Source organism: Nelusetta ayraudi, unplaced genomic scaffold (assembly GCF_046127955.1).
Source record: "Nelusetta ayraudi isolate G7.1 ecotype Tasmania unplaced genomic scaffold, CSIRO-AGI_Nayr_v1 ptg000042l, whole genome shotgun sequence".
Taxonomy (NCBI): domain Eukaryota; kingdom Metazoa; phylum Chordata; class Actinopteri; order Tetraodontiformes; family Monacanthidae; genus Nelusetta; species Nelusetta ayraudi.
In genome coordinates this window covers 1,030,782-1,051,024 of record NW_027466092.1, presented here as the reverse complement: position 1 = coordinate 1,051,024, position 20,243 = coordinate 1,030,782, and the positions used below count along the sequence as shown (strand labels likewise).

Sequence of the window (20,243 nt, the reverse complement as noted above, 5' to 3'; positions counted from 1 at the left end):
AACAATTGACAGGGCACCTCTGAACTAAAACGGTTCATAATAAATATTTCTTTGTAGATTTGTAAATGATGGACTTTCAATCTTTCTAAAAGTCCATAAAATCAGCAGAAAATGTTTTTATATTCCCAGCATGATGTCAACTGCTGCTGTGTCTCGGCTAGTTCTGATTGGCTCATGCATCCTGATGCATCACGTGAGTTACAGAGGCATGATGGGAAGTTACACTACGGCCACATGCTCCATGGGGTCGCATGGTGCAGATGTAACCCAGAAGTTACTTTAAAATGGTGGAATATTTCAGCATGTAATGAAACTAATAATAATACATTTTATTTATGAAGCCCTTTTAATTAGGATATCTCAAAGTGCTACCGATAAAAACAAAAGGCTTGTTACCAGCAGGACGTGCGAGACAAAGCCTGCCAGACTTACGGTGCTGGCCGGGCTCGGGGAGGTCCTCTCCTCGGGGGCTTCCACCCTGCTCGGCATCTTCAGCCCTCCGTACTTCTTCCAGTACATCCAGCAGGACACACACAGGCGGCACTGCATGTTGGGAGGCCCCCACGAGTACCACTGCGCCGACTGCATGGCTGTTCATTTGCAGAGAAAAAAAAGGGAGGCATCAAAAGGCAGTAAGAAGCAGCGTGAGGGGAGAAATAAAAGACGCTCGTCCTATTGATTTCTGCTGCGAGGTCTCCTGCGTCTCACTCGACCGCGGGGTTAATGTCGTACATCACAGTGTCGGGCCGCTCACAATCTGCTGGCTAATGAGATTACAAGTGTTTGTGTTTGCGCCAGTCCACTCAGTGCCACACTCTCTCTCTCTCTCTGTGGACACCAATTGTTTCCTGAACTCAACGCAGGATTTTTTTTTTCCCTAGGAGGAAATAGAGATAACCACGCCCCAAACTCTTCTGATTGGTCCCTGCAAAGTCTCTTCTTCTTTAGGGTCACAGGCCTGGTAGTAATTTAGAATAATGATTGACAACCTGCTGACACAAGTAAACAACTTGGGTTGTTGTTGGTTTTTTTTGCAAACTTTGTCATCATGCCAAGTTGTCAACACTGCAAGCAGCCAGGAAGCGCAGACTTTGAAAGTCCACTTATGGAGACTCAACTATAGCACTTTTCATTCCTTGAAATGCAGCTAAAAGGTCTTTACAGAGTGTAACAAAAGTAGAAACGATTAACAAAGAAGAAATGAAAAGCAAAAACATCCAACGATAAAAACATTTAAAACTTCACTATGAGAACGAAACACTTTGAAGACCGTGCTGACATGAATAACAGCATTAAAATGTAAAAACAAGAGTGAAGAAATGGCTCTGGAGCTGCTTTGTGTTGTCCACACAGGCTACAAATTGTTTGAAGTGAACTGTTGCCTCTAGCACGCATAATCAATATGATCATCGTCCAGCCACCAAAGGTGGCGCACTCGAGGTAGATATGTGAGAGATTCAGTGGCGACCAATCAAATGAGTTGGGGTGAGTTTGGGGCGTGATTATCTCCATTTCCTCCTAGGGAAAAATAAACCTTGCGCTCTGAACAATCAGCCACGTTGAAAGCCAAGAAGTGCAGAGGACTCCAGCACGAGCAGATGCTGGCTGGTGATAATGACAATGACGATAATACTAATAATAATAATGTAAAACTCACTGTAGCAGCTCTCGCAGGCTCTGCCGCCGCCCGCTGCGTGGTAGGCCACGGGGCCCGCCCCGTTCACCGTGGCCATCTTCCCATTGGTCACCGAGATCTGGTTGGGGTTGGGCTTGTTGCTGTCAGGGAGGAAGCAGGAAGCAGGAAGCAGATATTTATTTATTTATTTATTTTAAATAAAAAAGTATGGGATTGATTTGCAACCTGCCGAAGGCAATTTAAGATCAGACAGCTGAGTCAAGTATGAGCGGCTGCGGCTGCAGCTGCGGCTGCGTGCCACTTACTAGGTGGGGATGTAAACCTGCTTCAGTTTGCTCTCGGCCTCCGCTGCCTTCAGCCGCTTCTGCTCAGACACACAAAGAACACAGCATGGCGGCATCGTCAGCGACAGTGAGCAACGTGAGGATGGAGGAGGAAGAGGCGGAGCTAGAGTTGGTCAGAGAATCTGAGGAGGGTTTAAATCACCAGCACAACCAAAAATATATATATATTTTTTTTTTTTAAAGGCTGGGATGTTTCCTTCTCATTGCTATTGGTCCTATCAAACAGAGGCTTTTTCCTGCCACTTTCAGATGTTTTTCCTCGCCACTTTATTTGTCCACCATTTGCTCATTAATCTGATCATTAGCGTCATGCTACATTGCAACAACAGCATAGAAATTACAAATACAGCGAATGTGGTTTTTGTGTTTTTCACGTCGGTTTGTGCTGAAGAGCCTGTTAAAAAATGTTGGTGGCATCACTGGTTTCTTTCTTTCCATAGAAGACAAAAAGTTCAGGATTTCCAGAAGAGTACATTTTTTTCATTCTACAGACTAAAAGTTAAGAGTTTTAACTCCTGCAACATTTTGGACTCTCTGCAGGACAGTTTGTGTCTTCCGCCAGAACTCGGTGCCACTTGGTGAAATGAAAACAGATTCAGATTTGAAAAAACAACAAGAGGATCTCATTGCACAAAAACGAATGTAATCCAGTTGAGGTGTGGCGAAAACCGTCTCACCTGCTGCACGTATCTGTCTGTGGTCTTCCACATGTAGTAGTACTCTATGATACTGGTCAGTGACTTCCAGGGCAGCTTGGCGGTGGGAACAGGAAGAGGAGGAGGAGGAGGAGAAGAGTGGACAGAGACACACAGGCAGCAAATTAATGACATTAATATTCGGGTTCTTGCCATCTGGGTGCAAAAACACGCATGTATATTCATTAGGTGCAAAATGGCAACAGGACCACAGACGCTGAACACTTCTGACCACACACACACACACACACACACACACACACACACACACACACACACACACACACACACACACACTGATTCAATCATCCAATAATATTCATGAGCACCTGGTTCGGACACACACACACACACACACACACACACACACACACACACACACACACACACACACACACACACACACACACACACACACACACACACACACACACACACCCCTTCCTTTATTTTAAAGAGAAGCTAAATAGGAGGAAGGAAATGTTTTCTTTAAATGAGAGTGTCTCCCCCTGCAGGCCGGGAGGGCGGCAGTAAAAATGTATGAAACACTTTCAGATCCATTTTGGAACAGCGAGTCCCTCCGACTTAAAGTTAATCAGCGTTTCCATCACGAGCGCTTCCCGGACCTGCCGGGGGATTCCAAAGCTCATCACAAACTTTTTGGTCGTATTTCATGTAAAAACCTTCCAGGAGTGCTCAGCCAGACCTGCCGCCCGCCTGCAGCGGAGGAGGAGAGCTGTGTGTTTATTCAACAGGCGTCGGTTGGACTTAATCCTGGCAGCACGGCGACTTTCTCAGCCGACGCAAACAACAAACTGGATGTGAAAATGGCGCGGCACGTTTTTCCAGTTCTCCCAGTTGTGCCAGTTCTCCCAGTCCTTCCAACAGTTGGGACCAAAAGAACAACACTTTCCTGCCAACAGGTGCCGAGGTTCACGCGACGGCTTCGTGTTGTTGGAGTTTTTGTTTTTTTTAACCTTCTGCCTTTTTCCTCATTTTCTTCTAGTCGAGAAAACTTGGCGCTGTGTTTCGGGCCATGGGACCAGCAGCTCGAAGAATCTGACGCTTCAATCTAAAGAAATTCCTTCTTTTTTTTATTTGAAATGACTGAAACTGTCTTAGGGAGTCGGCCGTTGATTTGACATCCGTCTGACCTCCTGCAGGCACGATCAATCAATCAGCTTTATTTATATAGCACATTTAAAAAATCATGGGGAGCCAAGGTGCTCTGTGTTGATCCATAAAAATACATTTAAATTTAAGTTAAAAAATAAATAAAAGAAGAAAATAAAGAATGATTTGTTGTATTTTTACTCTAATTTTATGTCTCCTGTGTCCCTGTTTTTATATACAATGTGTCCTATTTGTGTGTTTTTAATGGTTTTTAACATCAGGCCAGAGGACTGTGGTTAAAAATTAGCCTCTGGCTAACACTGGCACATTGACAGGAATGTAAATCAATGTGCATTGTCCTCTTCAAAAAATGTGATGTGCTCACGTCTCCCAGTCTGATGTTGTCTCTCTCACACACACACACACACACACACACACACACACACACACACACACACACACACACACACACACACACACACACACACTTCTAGACACGCAAAACATTTCCGCAGACTCACAAAGTCTTGTCGGATGTCGTTGAAGTCTTTGCCATATTTCTCTAGCGCTTCCTCGAACATGGCCGCCTCAGAGGCACTCCACTCCTCCATCTCGTCCCTGCAGAGGACGGGGCCGCCTGCCGGCACCAGCACGCTGAGGGCGCTGGACAGGTCGTAGTTGTGGCGGTGCAGCGTGTCCATGGCGTGGAACTGCATCGCAGAGAGAGAGGAAGGGTTGGGGGGGACGTTTGTCAAACAAGAGTGTCAATAGCAGGGTTGTAGTTTTTTTACATGTCCTGTGATATATTTTTTTCCTCTTATGAGTTGGGTCACCAAAACACTCCATCCATCTGCTTCGGCCCCCTATGTCACATTTTAGAACCCATTGTCGCCCACAGGTCAAAAAGTTTGCCCACCCCTGCACTAGTCACTTCCCATTATTCCTCTGTAACTCATGTGAGGCATCAGGACACATCAGCCAATCAGAACGAGCCAAGACACGGCAACACAAAGGAAGCCATGGCGTCTTGCCAGGAATATAAAACTCTGTTCTGGCCTTTACAAATTTACAAAGATTAACACTCAAAAAATATAAAACAGAAAGATTTATTATGAACCTTGTTTCAGGTCAAAGGTCATCCTATCAATCATTTTACAGGTCTGTTTTTGTACTACATTTTGTATTTGTTGTGGGGAAAAATACTTTTGGCTGCAGTACCTAAAGAGGCCTCTGGGGGAGAAGATTGTGTACAACAATGACGGCAGTCCGACATACAGTTCTTGCAGCGGCCTCTGTGTTTGTATGTGTGTTTGTGTGTGTGTGTGTGTGTGTGTGTGTGTGTGTGTGTGTGTGTGTGGCACAACTCACCAGTGTGATGTCGCGCGACGCTGCGGCTGCACTCATGTGTAAGCTGGGCTGTCGGACCGAACTGCTGCAGTCCAGCGCTCGGGCGAAGGTTCCGACCGCCCTGGAAGAACACAGAGCGATCAGCGGAGCTCTTCACTCACTCACTCACGCCAGCAACTACACATTAAGAGTCAATCCGAGCACGAGGGATTGGGTTCGGGTGGGGTGGGGTGGGGTGGTGGGGCAGATGAGCAGCTCATTAATTGAACATTGTCCACCAGCTGCACTAATTCAAACAGACAAACAGAGTCAATAGCAATAAATCAACACCGATGCTCAGCGTCTCTCATTAAAACAAATGGATGAATTTACATACATTTCAGCTGAACAATACATCAAAGTAACGGCTTTCACACTGAGGCTGCTTTGTATAGTGCGTCCAGTAATTTCTTTTAAACAATATTACTGTGTATTTATTAAGGGGAGCGCTTCAGCAGCAGCAGCAGACAAGATGTGCAGAGGAAGAGACTATTGGAACAATCAAACGGTCTGATTATGAATGAAGTGAGTCAGGAGGAGGGTTCAGTTGGTTTCCGCCTGATTTGTGCAAAGCGCCTTGAGACGCCTTTGGTCTAGCACTTTACAAGTAAAAGTTGTTGTATTTTTCCCTTCTGATGCCTTATATGGGAGGTCCCCAAACTCCGGGCCACGGACCCCGTCGGCGATTCTTCCGCGGGACTTCAACGCGATCTCCAACCAGCGCAATGTTTTTAAGGGGACTGCTGATGTTTTCAACAAGTACAGAAAGAACGAATGTGAGATGCAGATGTGTGTCAGTGTTGGGAGTGAAATTATGGAGTGGACTCAAAACTGTGTAATTCTCTTTTGGGAATTTAAGAAAGCCTTCAAAGCGTAAAATAATAAAAGACTACATGGCAAAGTGAACGTGAATGAAAACCTAAAGCGGTGAAAGTCAGTGCAGTTCATTCTTTTCCTTATTAAAAATGTTCTGGGTTATCCGTGATTATTAAAGATGGATGGTACAGGATAGGCACAAACAGGCCTTGGGCTTCAGCCCACTCCTTTTCTGGTTGCGTATTGTGATCTTTTATGTTTACCCTTTCCTTTTTATTTCTGTTTTGTTGTCACCGAAATAAAGTCATTCACTCAGTCATTCATTTATTCAAAGCTGATTGATTGATTGAGCAAATGAGGCGTCTTACCGTGCCACCACTAGGAACTGGTCGATCTGTTTGTTGGTGAGGGGACACTCGGGGTCCCACAGCTTCTCCTCCAGCTTGGCCTGGTCCCTGTCGTCCGGCTCCCCTGCAGGACGACAGAAGGGCGGCGGTCACCAACAAAATCCCCAGGAAAGCCGGAACATTTTCATCGACGCCCGGGTGTCAGGAGTCCAAGATTCTGGATGATTTATGGCTTTCATCTCCGCACTGGCTCCCCTCTCTGTGGAAGATCTCAGTGATGGAGGCAGTTTGAGTCAATCGCACCACAATGGTGCCGCTTGTTCCCGTCAAGTGCGGACAAAGGCCGGACCTTTGACGGAGCGTTTTTGTTTTACCGCCACGAGGAAAACAGCTGTGGCATTAATCTCGGTCGAAACACGCCGACCGTGATGGTGTCAGGCGGCGGCGGAGAGAAGAGATGATGAACGTGATCAGGGTGCAGTTAGTAGGACCGACCCTCCTGCAGCATCTCCGGTACGTCTGCCTGGAACCGCGGCCCCACTCGGATCTCTCCTTTGTCCGCTAGCAGCGTCTTCTGTGTCGGGTCGTACACCAGCGAGTAGAAGAATGTATCCTGAGAAAGAGGTAGGGATAGAGATGGAGACCTTCCTCTGTCACAGTATTCTTTTATTTATTTATTTTTAAGAAAGACACTCGTGTTCCCCTCGTGATGACAGCACAATAAAAGTCTGCAGACATTCAGCAGCTCATTCTGTTCATTCAGCCTGTTGTCAAACTGAAACCATCTCATCTCTCAGACAGAGAGACAAAAACGAGAACATGTCTGGTTGGTGGATCAGCAAAAAAAACAATACAAAAAATCTGAACAAACATCGTTTTGATAAGTAACTGAATGCTTTAGAAGATCACAGCTTTGGGACGCATTTTTGCAGCTTTATAGAATTTTTTTCTACATTTCAAGGACCAAAAAAAATAAAAAAAATAGTTGACATTCTGAAATGTTTCTGTGTGTCTGCATGATTTTATGTGTTTAATGTGTTTTTTGTTTCTTCTTGGTTAAACGTAATAATTGTCACATTTTGGAAAATCTAAAAATAATAATCATAAATGTTTATAACTATTTTATGATAATACATTCATCACCATAAATACCAGTTTTCATTTATGTATTTATTTCTATTTCACACTTTCCACTCTGACTTACCTCTTTGTCAAGGTATGAAAGCACTGATTCAGTCTCGTTCAACAGAGCCACGCTGCACTTCCCCCTGGAGAGGTGAAGACAGAGAGGGGGAGGAAGTGAGACACAGGAAGTGAGGCGTGCAGGGGTCTGAGTGGTGGACGGCCCCGCCCTACCTGATGTGGGTGGCGGGGAGGCTCTCGTACTGCCGGGACAGGAAGAGCTCTCTGTGGCGAAGCTGGTGCTTCTGTTTGTCTGTGAGATCCGCCTCCGCCGGGCTCTCCTTCTCCTCCTCCAGCTCCTCTGCGAGACGACAACAGACCCACGCGGTTAAAACGCTTCACAGATACAGAAGAGAAGGCTCCGGCTTGTCGAGGGGGCGAGCGGAGAGGCGACGGGCGCAGCAGAAGCCAGGCCGCTTCGGATGCATCGGAATCTGATGATCGCTGTAGATTTACGGCCAAATCAGCTGATTGACCCACTTGTCCTCCGGCGGGGTGGCGCAGCATTGAAATGTTCCAGGGCAAGTCTTCAAATTGGAAAACGATAGAGTTTCTCTCTCTCTCTCTCTCTCTCAGCAACTCCAAACTGGAGCCGCCACTGTCGCCGTCGCTGCCTGAAACAGAGTGATTCATATTCTGCGCAGGATCGAATCAGCAGAACGCCGTCTTACAAGCTGTTCTCATCAATAAACACCAGGCGACCCGCCCCAAGCGCTGCAAATTTCTGGATGATCATTATAATCACACGGCGGGCGTGTCGTTAAATGAAGATGAGGAGCCGGCGGCGCCTCCAGAGGCCTCCGGTGGCCAGCAGCTATCCAACGTCCAGAACTCTGGTCGCAGTTCTGCTCAGTGAGACTACGTGGACGGTTTGTAGAACCCTGCGAGGCCTCGGAGGTCACCGTGGAAAACCTCAGGCTTGATAATATCCAGCAGAGTGGAGTGTTTCAGTCAGTCGGACAATATAAAACCGACTTGGGTTTCATGAACAACACTCAGCTCAGGGCGACTGGAGCTCACGAGGTAGAGCAGGTTGTCCAATGACCGAAAGGTTGGTGGTTCAAATCCCACTCCATGGGGCTGGCAGCACCTTGGATGGCAGCAGCCACCCATTGGTATGAGTGTGTGAGTGAACGGATGAATGAGAGGCCACTGTAAAGCACGTTGGGGTACCATGAAGGTGCTGGAAAGCGCTAAATAAGTGCAGTCCAATTACTATTTTGGGAGAAAACCTGATTGGTAATTGGTGCAAACTGCCCTTCAGAAATAAATGCACAAGACAAGATACAGGAAGTGCAGCAGAGTCCAGCTAGTCTAGGCTTCAGAAGAGACCAATTGATCAGAAATGGTCCAATGGAAAAATACAACGAAAGATTCTCTCAGTTCAGCCAAAAGGCATCAGCACATCTGATCACACCAACCTGACAGATGCTGTGAACTCAACTCAACAAAACAGATCATGAAGATAAATCATCCGGGCCGTTGAGTGTACCCGTGGCCTCGTTCCACGACTGGTATGGAAGATGAGTCCAGGAAGAAGCCTTCAGTCTGAGGCACCACGTCATAGTTTTATAATGGCAGCTTGTTTCTAAAAATAACATCATAAAACTGCTGCATCGTCAAGCTCCAACACAAAAAAAAGCAGCAGCAGTTTAGAGTGGGTCAAGAATTGCAGGAAGTTATTTGCGCCACATCGCAGTCTGAACATCAGGCACAGTCACATCCGCCCCATTTTCATCCAAACTTGGACCGCAAATTGATCCACCGGCATCCTTAATGTCCCGTTTCTCAGCTGCACAGCCTCTTTCATTCTTGACACAGCTTTTCATCATTTTTTGCAACACAATAAAGCCATCAAGTGGAGAGAGCGGGAGAGAAAACATGGGCCATTATCCTCAGAGTAAAAATGACTTTGCACTTTAGCCTCTCCATTTCTGACTGATGACCACTTTCTTTTTTCCATTGGATACAATAGCAGACGTCTCAGGTTCCAAGCGAAAAATAAAATCATCAGCCGCAAAGAACGACCGACTCAAGTCCTGAACTTGAACCAAAGTCTTTTTGTCAAGGCGGCAGCTCCTAAACTGCAGAGACGAGTCGCTCGGTGTGAAAGAGGATAATGTCGGCGCTCTCTTGGTTGCAGTCATAGGCTCATGATGTATTGCTGGCTGGAAGCAGTGATGCTGGGGGTTGTTGTTTTGTTCTCATGCACCATGATGAATGTATGTTGGAAACCAGAAAGTAGAGCAGTGATGGAGCTGCTCTCCTCTCTGGACGAGGAGGCAGCGGCATGGATGGATTTCAAGAACTGGATAACAGACTGTGGCCACTGAAGGTACTGCAGCCAAAAAAAAACATTTTTCCCCAGAGACCATAATACAAAAAAATTAAATGCCTGTAAAATGGATGACCGGGGGACCTGACCTGAAACACAGTTCATAATAAATCTTCGAGCCATGTTTTAATCTTTCTAAAAACATTTTATAAAAGCCAGAAAATCACCAGAGAACAGATTTATATTCCTAGCGTGACGTCACAGCGTCATACGTGCTGCTTTGTCCCGGCTCCCTCTGATTGGCTGATGCGTCCTGATGCATCACATGTGCCACAGGATGGGAAGTGACACTGTTGCTACGTGCTCTGTGGCGCTGCATAATGCGGAAGTGGCCCTGAAGCCATTTCAAAATGGTGGACTTCATCGGCACCTGCGGCAGGTGAGCAACTCCATTGAAATGAATGGGAGGGCGTACTGGACACTGGGTGGCGGCTGCAGACAATGCATAGGAAGTTACTCTTGCTGTTTTAAATCGGTGTTGCATGTCTCCTCAGCAGCACAAACTGTAGCCAGCAGCACCAGTCGGACTCTTACACAGTACTGACTGACTGACTGACTGATTTGACCGAAACCTTTTATTGGCTGGTTGACTCGGCTGTCTGAGCAGCGACAGATAAGAGTGTGAAAAAGCACAGTCAATAAGAAACAACACAGAAGAACACAGAAGAACAACAGAAGGCATCAAACAAAAGCTGAGCACCCTCATCACGGTGGGAAACATCAAAGCTCCGGCGTGTGGAGGGGTGTCACTTCCTGTCAGTGAATCATTTAAAAAAAAAAAAAAAATAAAAAAAACTGCAAAAAACAAAGCATCTAAGTGCTGCTTAGCTTGTGGCTCAGCTCAGATCTTCTTCTGGCCTGCTACCGTTTCTCTTCCAAAAAAACAACACGGTGTGTTGCACGTACGTGCTGCTGTGTCTCGTCTCGTTCTGATTGGCTGATGTGGCCTGATGCATCCCGGGAGTTACAGAGGCATGATGGGAAGGGGAGTGTCACTTTCCCTCGTACTTCTGCTCCATGCGCTATGGTGCCTGCATAATGCGGAAGTAACCCGGAAGGCAAAATCTTTTCCGGGTTACGCGCCAGGTGAGAAACTCCATTGAAATGAACAGGCCACATTGTTGGATGCTGTGGGCCTGGTTAACACGTGAGAAACTAGTATTGCAGTCAAGAACGCACCAACCGAGACCAAGGGCCAATTCCAATTCCTCCCTTAACTCCTCAATCTCAACCCTCGCCCTTAACCCTCAATCTTGGCCCTCAAAAATAAGTGTAAGGGCTTAGAAATGGGACACCCCTTAAGTGCAGTTACGTCTTCAGACTGTGGGGGGCGGCTTTACGCCAAAGCTACGTCCAGTCTGTCAAGAAGACGACAACGACGAAGAAGAAGGAGAAAAAGAAAAAGACGGTGAAAAAGGAAGAAGTCCTCCTTCGCTACACAAAGAGGTATACAAGTAATGTGAAGCCGGGACCGCCAGTCCGGTTGACAAACCTCGTAAAGTAAAAAAAAAAAATGTTACGCAACAACGATGTAAATAATCCATAAAAAAGTCTTAAACTAAGACAATACAATGGTTTCGTAATATTTATATCTTTATTAACTCAGAAAATACTTCCATTTGTAGCTCGCTTTTACATCGCAATCTTTTTCGACGATGTCTTGGCGAAAATACGCAATGCCTTCTGGGTAGCCCTTACTCCCAAGGGTGGTGCCGGAGAATCTCAATATTGAGGGCGATACAGCCCTTAAACTCGTCCCTCAACTTGACGTTCTTAGAATCGGGACAGCACTTGCACCTCGCGGGAGCGCGCATTTTTGAGATTGAGGGTTGAGATTGAGGGTTAAGGGAGGAATTGGAATTCACCCCAAGATTATCATATGCACAGAATATCAAGATTGAGACAAGACCGAGACACTTGGAGTTCGAGGCCAAGACTTTATACATCAAAGAAAGAAAAAAAAAACAACAAAACAGAAAAAATGTTTCTTCTTTTATAAATCCAAGTTTGCAAGGTATCTTTTAATACTTTGCTTTACCATTTTGCGGCTTTGACAACTATTTGAATCATTGTCACTTTTTCCACATCTTTGCTTCATAAAATTAAAAAAGAAATAAATGAACTAGGAAGAAGAGACCAAGACCAAGACCATCATCATCATCATCAGCAGCAGCAGCAGCGATGATGTTGATGATGGCAGCCAACACGGACTTCTTTATTCTGTCGCTTTCTGCATTTGGCTTCACATCGCAGACGTGGGTCTGCACAGTTCAACCTCTGGCTCAGTAGAGTCGGCGTTAGGCTGCAGATCGCACCTCCATGTCCCACCATGGCGCCGCCGCTATTCATTATGAATGTGACCATTACGCTCGTCACCACAGGCGGAGAGCAGCCGATACATTTTAATGCATGACGGCTCTCTAAAGAAACATTTTCCCGCCTGTCAGTGCAGCGAGGGGAGGAGACAAACGCCTCCCCGACGCCTCCGCTGTTTGGCGCCGGCTGATTCCGGTTCAGTACATTTCATCCCCACCCACCCTGTAATGAAGTGCACTTTACCTGCGCGACTTCTCCTTGTGCCAGGGAGACATTCTCATTCCACTGACTTGAAGCGGCCAGCCCGGCGTAATGTGTGTAGTAAGGCACCGCGGTAAATGCATATAGGTTTCTTTCGGCAAACAACCCCGTTTCTTCTCGAGGCGCCAAATTGATTTTTTGAATTATTAAGATATGAAGGCAAAACACCAGGAGAGCTCAGGCCGTCTTGCCACAAGACTTGCTTCTCAATCGTTCCTCTGCAGGTCTGAGTCACAGTCAGGCTGGGTCTTATTGAGGAAGGTTAAGAAAAAAAAAAGTGTTCAATGAACAAAAAAAAAGTGTACTTGATGACGTTTTCTTTTTTTTCATTCTCATAAAAAAATCAGTGGAGGACACTGACTCAAGGCTTCCTGCACGGAGCAAATGCATTCGATAAGAAGATACCAAACGGCCTCAAATGGCCTTTTTATGAGGTTAAGTGGTTACCTGCTGAAGGTATGGGGAGACGGAAGTAAAAATATATAAAATAATAATGATAAAAAAAAAAAAAATCACAGAGCCAGAACATAGAAAATGTCAAGACACGACTGGCGTGCTGTGAAAAGCCCAGAATGACATTTTCTCCCCCAGGGCACAGCCGGAAATAACGGTAGCAGTGGCCTACAATTCCAGAACTTTGGTTCAAGACAGCAGTGGATTATATTGACTTAAAAAGCAGTGCTCTCTAAATATTTATTTTTGCATTCTTATTGCCAGGATATTGTAATAAATATGTTATAAACATGTGTGTCACATTGACATAAAACCTAATGAGTTTTTCAAACCCACCCACGAATCCATCTTCTATGCCCACTTCCCCCAGCACTCAGGGTCGCTGGGGTCATGGGATCAAAGGCAGGGCAACACCCTGGCCTGTCTGGGTGGCCGGTCAGGAAAACACTCAAGTATAAGTTCTGTTCTCTCATGAAGTTCTTGGAATAATTTTGCAGATATAATTGGCAGGTGTTATTTCACATGATCAAGTAAAACAGGTGCGGAACAGGTCCCTTGAATGGGTCAGTTAAAATAGACGAGTGAAGGGGTCAATGTGAAGGGTTTGAGTGAGTGGGTTTGGTGAAAGGGTCAGCAGAACAGAGTCAGGTCAACTGGTCAGTTGAAGGGTTTAGGTCATGGGGTCAAACTCTGGCCCGTGGGCCAAATTTAGCGCACAGTGCAATTATATTTGGCCAGCAAGGCAATACAAACTCACTACTAGAGCTGGCCCACCGGTATTATACAGCACATGTACCACTAATACCACAAATCCCAGAATGCTCTGCAGGGAAATTTGGCATGTCAAACGGGACAGGACGTTCTATCAAGGATATCATTATTATTACAACTTCATTGGTTGACTGTTACTTTATTTTTAAATGTATTATTATCCAGTGGAAAGGGTTACTGTTGAAATTTATATCAGAAGCGAATAAGTAAATAAAAGAGGCATTCAATTTTTACAAGTTTTATTACATTTGAAAGTCGATTTTGCATGTGTGCTATATGAAGTTATTATTGTATAGTATTAAGCTTTGCTTGTTCCATATTTAAATTGAAGCAGAACTTGTTTGGGTCCATTAAAAGGTTGACTGTTCTACCTGGAGGAAGATTTTTTTCAATACATATCAATGTCTAGACTTTGGCCCCACTATGTATTTGAGTGCGTCACCCCTGGTTTAGGTGAGCGGCTCAGTTGAACTGAGGCGGGTGTGTGGCGGGAGCAGCTACTCACTTGCATGCTTGTCGGCGAGCTGGATGAGGCTGTGCGAGATGTCTCTCCTCCTGTAGAAACAAACTACCTTGGCCTCCACGTTGCCGCTCGCCGTCTGGAACACAGAGGGAGGCAACAGGACTAAAATAGGTGCCAGCAGTCCCAGTCCCCCGACCACCACCAACACCACCACCACCACCACCACAGTGCTGCACAAACCCTCTGATTTCCCAGGAGAGCCGGCTCCTCCGAGCTGCCGTGACAAGCCCGCTGGGGCAGCAGTGCCACTTTTTGATCACATGATTGATCGACCTTCTGACTGGCTGAATAAACAGGGTCTGACGGGCTTAAGGAGTCGCCGGCTGTTCAGCACTTTGACTGATGGACGGTGAGTGGATGTGATGTGTGATTAGAAGACAGACGCGGAAGGTTTAGTGCAGGTGATAACCATGAAGAGCTGGACACCATTAAAGGAAAACACCACAACAACTGAAAGAAAAAAGGTGTGATGCACAGCCACCCACAACCACACATGGACTTCTGTGTGTGTGTGTGTGTGTGTGTGTGTGTGTGTGTGTGTGTGTGTGTGTGTGTGTGTGTGTGTGTGTGTGTGCGAGAGAGTGTGTGTGAGAGAGAAAGAGAAAGAGAGAGGCAGTTTAAGCATCCCGTATCAAACTGAGCATTTTTAACACCCTTTTTCCTTCTAATCCTAAGAAAACAAACATTTAACTGTTTCAGTGCTTTCTAAAATTATCTTAATCTCCAGCATAATCCATATTCAGGCACACTTGTCCTCTTCATTCAATAAAAGGAACCTGTTTATTTTAGTATATTCACAAAGACGTGACAAAAAGGTTTTTTTAATCAGTGATGACTTAAAGAAGTGGAAATACGTTTTCCAATACCCTTAAAATTTGATGATTAAATTACTTTAATTATTAAATCATCATGATTACATATTTTTCAGAAAATGTTTTTTTGTCTGTTTGGCTGCATCAGAGGCACATAAACAAATGATTTTGTTGTTTACAGTCAATAAGACAAAAAAACAAAACAAATTCTACTCTGGATGTGGCTGAATGTTGGCGACTCCACTGAAATCAACAGCACTGAAATACTTACGGTTGATTTTTAGGACAATACAACACATCACAAATCCATAAGGTGTCCAAAACATTTTTTCCGACCACCCTGTGTGTCTGTGTGTGTCTGTGTGTGTGTGTGTGTGTGTGTGTGTGTGTCTGCTTCAGATCAGCCCCGTTTCAGAAAACACATTGCTTTTGCAAATGAAGGTTCAGAATCTTTGGGTGTTTTCAGAGGAACGCATCGGTTTCCGGTGGAATGTTATTATATATTCTGACAGGGAGGCCCCAACACCTGAAGATCTGGCAACGGTCCTGCAGGTATAGGTGGATCTTTCAGTCTCCAGCGTAACAATGTAAAAATGAATGTTTCTTTCGCCGCCGTGTGCTCACTCACCACAGTGCCCTCTGACATCAGCATCAGGGTGGGAACCGTGGAAAACACCTGTCGCCCTTTTTCAATCTAAATCTAATCTCACACACGCAGTGTGTTTAAAAGGAGGGTCTCTGTGAAGAGAATTGCACTTAAGATGTAGCGAGTGCGGAAGTCCAATTGTTTTTGTTGGAGTGGCTGGCTGAGGGATGTCACAGACTCGATTAGCATGGAGCGCGCACCATCTATGCTGCAGGACGTGCACCAACTAGATGATCCAGATGGTCTGTGGACACTTATTGAGGAATATTTGAACATAGGAGATGCAGTCCAAGGACGAATGTCTACTTAAGTAAGCTTGCTGACTACTGTTTATGATTATGTCAATACAATGTTGTAACTCCTGGCCAATGTCTCCGTAGTGTGTGTGTGTGTGTGTGTGTGTGTGTGTGTGTGTGTGTGTGTGTGTGGTGTCTTGTCGTCTTTGTTAGATTTTGTAAAAATTCAAAGGCAAACCCCGGTGGGCTGGGGGCAGTAACTACCAGGAATCCTGGCTATTTGCCTTCAGGGTTCAAGCAAAGTAGTAAAACAGTAAAACACACACACACACACACCAAGGGGCTCCTCGCCTTACCTTGTTCAGCTCTTCTATCCGCCGGATCAGGTAAGGGTTACTGGAGGAGTTTTCAAAGAAGACGTAATCTGCAGAGAGCAAAAAAGGAAACAAAGCATTATCGTCACCGCGGTGTGACATCTGAGGCGCAGCTCCACATTGTTGTTCAAATTGCAGAAAATTCACCTTTTGAATGCATGTTTTCGCATTACTGCCGGACCAAATGTGGTCGTTTGTGAAATTTATTCACAGACACGTTGGTTTAAGAATAATTCATACCTCGTCCTGATTCCAGTCAACTTGCATCCTAAACTCTGTATCAGCAAAATGTTTTGCTATAATTGAGAGCAGAGTAAAGAACTAAAGGGACAAGCTGGTGTTGTATACTGAAACCACGACCAGGTTGCTGAAACTGACAAGCAGTGTGCATGTCTGCTTTATTTAACACCACCAATGAAATATGTACGTGAATCATTTCAGTCTCTACAAATTAGTTGGTAAAGATTTCCAGATGCAGCATTTATTGATACATATGAAGGTTGTTTTTTTTCTGCCACTGAAGAAATTCTTCAGTTTGAGCAATTTTATTTAATTCCATAACTAATTACTTTAACTTAAAGGGACCAATGTGCAATTGAATTAAGAGAAAATATTTAAATATGTTTTGAGTTACGTGAAATGACTATGAAATAAATAAATTTACTTCCAATTCACTCAGAAAAAGCACTTACAGGAGATGTTGGCAATAAAAGAGTGAGTCCCCTTGTAGAGGTGGCTTTCTAGGTCGGGAATAAACGTTGAAATGGTTTGCAAAACACTTTGTGATTTTGACCATTAGATGCTGAAATACCTTCCATAAAGTAACATGTGTCAGAGCTGCAATGACAGCAAATGAATTACTTTATCAATCCCACAGTGGGTAAATTGGCCTAATTACAGCAGCATTTACAGAGCATGAGAAAACAAAGGAAAACAATTTAAAAAAAAAAAAAGTGTATAAAAGAAAAGTAAATCTAACATTCTCTTTCTTATGCAGTCAAAATGTGATAGTTCAACGTGAAGTTGTCATACTGTCAGTCTTGCACCGGCTGGTTCCCACATCTGAGTGTTCTCGCTCGTTCGTCATATCGTCTAAAGCCAAAAGTGGCAAAAAAAACACCCACACTGGAGGCCACACGTTTTCTCTGAACTGCTCAGCAAGTGCACCACTATGTTGTTACTCGTTCACACACGCACGCACACGCACCCACGCGCACTCGCACACAAATTAACGTGCAACAAATCAGCACGATCCGCATGAAGCACAGAATAGCGTGATTGCATCACATCAGCAAAAAGCAGCAACAAATCTTGTGTCTTGTGTTCCAGCAAGCACATACGGTCATTCAAAGCTAATTGTACCCATAACAAATAAACAAATGCTCTATTCACATCGGTGGGGATTACTTGATTCTTCTTGAACGGAACCTTGTCAAAACGACACCACAAGTCAATGACAACAGGTTCTGGAACTTCCCCATATGTTTATTATTATTGGTTTCATTCACACACATTGACAATGTGCTTCAGCATGAATGGATTTTAGGTTCTCACAAGTTACAAGGCTGTCTTTCATTACTTAAGCAACACAAAACAAACAGTGAGGCATCGCTTAGCCACAATTAGCTCAATTGTGAAAAAGCAGCATCAATACAGCACTTACAGCAGGTATCTGCACTGAACTAAACAAAAAAAATCTGCTTTGAAATTTCAAAGTTCCGAATTTTGTTTTGTTTGGACAAAAATTATTGGCAACAATATTATTACTTAAAAAAACAACAACAACTAGTCAGCTCATGTAATCAGTCCCCTGTTTATTAGCGCTGCGACAGGAAACCTCAAGGTTGTCCGGCAAGTTAGGACAAAGAAAATTAACAACCAACTATACCGGTGCAAGCAGGTTTGTTTGGTTTGGTTTTTTTTAAGGCGTAAGAAACAATCTATATGTTAGAAACAAACAGAGGGGAGGCTCGCCTGAGTGACAAGTTTCTGGGAAAGCTCACCAAAATCCGCACCTTGCTGCCTGTGATACAGAGCAGTTTAACTAACTGGGTAGTAGCTGAAAGAACGCTCCCTTGAAATTCTCACTAAAACGCCCTTTAACTGGCCTGAGTGCAGACAAACATCTCGGAGAAGAGTTAAACATGATGTTATTGGCTTGTACCCAGAGGTGACAGTCGCTTCTGCTCAGGAGTTCCAGACACTTCTATCGCTACTCAAAGAGAATCCGCTCTGTCAATTCTTCATCTCGTAAAAAAAAAAAGTGCTAGAATGGACCGATCTCACCGCTGACCTAAAAGTTCACCCCGACTTCCACCTGTTTCTTGCCAGACAAGAGACCGAGGACAATCTACTGTGGGTTACACACCGTGTGGATCGCACGTGCTGCTTTTGTTGATGTTTTTTTTTGCTGTGCCATGTGAACACAGCATCCCGCCATACATTACACTGAGTTTGTATTTTGTAATCACTGCATAGTTTCAGCCCATCCTCCTGCCAAAAGGACTGCAAATGGAAATCGGCACGCTTTCATCTGGCACAAAGTATTAAAGTATAAAATTGGGTTGTTTTTTTTAATATATATATATGTATATATAATGGTCGTAGATAAAACAAACTAAATGCACTGAACTTGATTTGCAGAGAGCAGGAAAAAAAAAAGCACCTTTAGTGAGCAAAATGGACAAGGAAAAAAGCTGATGCTGCACACCGACACCAGATTAAACAACACCGATAAACAAAACAGGGCCAGCAGTTGTAATGTAGTAATAATAACTGGGTGCAAATGGCTTAAATCGATTTGAGTGCAAGCATGCTAGAATTATATACCGGCGGTGGGTTTAGACTCTGAATGGAGGTGCAGCCTCCGACCTGACGCTGCGACGCCATGAAGCGACGCTGCTGCTGCTACTAGCATTTACCTTTAATTTAATGCCGGACTGCAGTGAATTGCTAATAGGCTAGCTGGGTGAGACAATCTGCTAATTGATGGTTGTTGGTGGTGCTCCGGTGCACCCAGGTGTATGCAGTGTAACCACAACTGGCGGTACACCTTGACTCATATGGCAGGATTGTGTCTTTTTGAGTGGTAAAAAATGAAAGAGGGAAGGAGAGGGTGCCAGACAAATGGCGCTCTGACTGCTGCGATGTGGTGGTAATGAGCGGAGCCGTCGGTGATGCTAACGTTAGCCTCAATAAGGAGTCGCACTAATGGCTGCGTGCCAGAAGAGGCAAATACAAAGGCAGCCTCGCACTAGCTCGTGTAAAACACAGCCCGAAATACACGTCCGCCCCAGAGCCGCTGCTAAGCATCAACTACCGAACCAACCCCCCGTGTCGTTACCTCCCACCCCCACCTAAAAAAAAACTGAAGGCAAACGGGGACGGCCACCGTCCTATAAAAAAAAAATGTTTACATTGTGAGCTAGCCGCTTAGCAGCGCTGGCGGCTAACTGCCATGGCCACGGCAGACGCCAGGGCAGGCCTGACCCATTTTCGCTCCCAAATATTTGGTGAAAATTCTCACCTTCCCAACTGCAACCCGTCGCGGCTCTTCCGCCACGAACGGGCAGAGTCGAGAGCTCGGCGCTTTTGGGAAACGAAAAGGAAAAAGCGGGCAGCCATGCAACGGCAGACACGAGCGGCGGGATGCGAGCGGAAGAGCGAGTTTGTGTGTGCGTGTGTGAGTGTGTGTGTGATGGAAGGTCCACATTGGTATACATACCTCCGACCCGGTACATGTTGGCCGCCATTTCTGCCCTCCCGGAGCGTACACCATAAAACTACGAGGAATGAATAAATTAATTAAAAAAAGTCAGTTTGTTAAAAACGACCCGGGTGCGATGCATTAAATGCGTCGAGGCTCCGGATGTGTGCCCAGTCGGCAGTCGGGAGGGTTTCTCTCTCTCTTTCTTTTTTTTTTGAACGCCAGCCCCCCTCCTGCTCGGATTCACTGTTCTCTTTACAATACAGTGAAGTCACGGCGGCAGCCAAACGG

The 20,243-nt window shown here is 45.1% G+C and overlaps 1 protein-coding gene across 2 annotated transcripts in view; it reads right to left on the bottom strand.

The window, feature by feature from the left end:
• The window catches only part of mta3 (metastasis associated 1 family, member 3), a 28,702-nt gene extending 8,459 nt beyond the window's left edge, over positions 1-20,243 (bottom strand). The window contains exons 1-13 of one of the 2 annotated variants that reach the window (XM_076033488.1): positions 19,971-20,243; positions 16,229-16,296; positions 14,161-14,254; positions 7,694-7,820; positions 7,542-7,605; positions 6,833-6,950; positions 6,359-6,461; positions 5,157-5,256; positions 4,310-4,498; positions 2,658-2,732; positions 1,942-2,000; positions 1,658-1,776; positions 433-590 (exon numbers count right to left, since the gene is read on the bottom strand). In XM_076033488.1, the coding sequence (XP_075889603.1) occupies positions 433-590; positions 1,658-1,776; positions 1,942-2,000; positions 2,658-2,732; positions 4,310-4,498; positions 5,157-5,256; positions 6,359-6,461; positions 6,833-6,950; positions 7,542-7,605; positions 7,694-7,820; positions 14,161-14,254; positions 16,229-16,296; positions 19,971-19,998 (1,302 nt within the window). In that variant the 5' untranslated portion in view covers positions 19,999-20,243. The remainder of the gene's footprint in view (positions 1-432; positions 591-1,657; positions 1,777-1,941; positions 2,001-2,657; positions 2,733-4,309; positions 4,499-5,156; positions 5,257-6,358; positions 6,462-6,832; positions 6,951-7,541; positions 7,606-7,693; positions 7,821-14,160; positions 14,255-16,228; positions 16,297-19,970) is intronic. The other variant, XM_076033489.1, reaches the window with a different exon arrangement.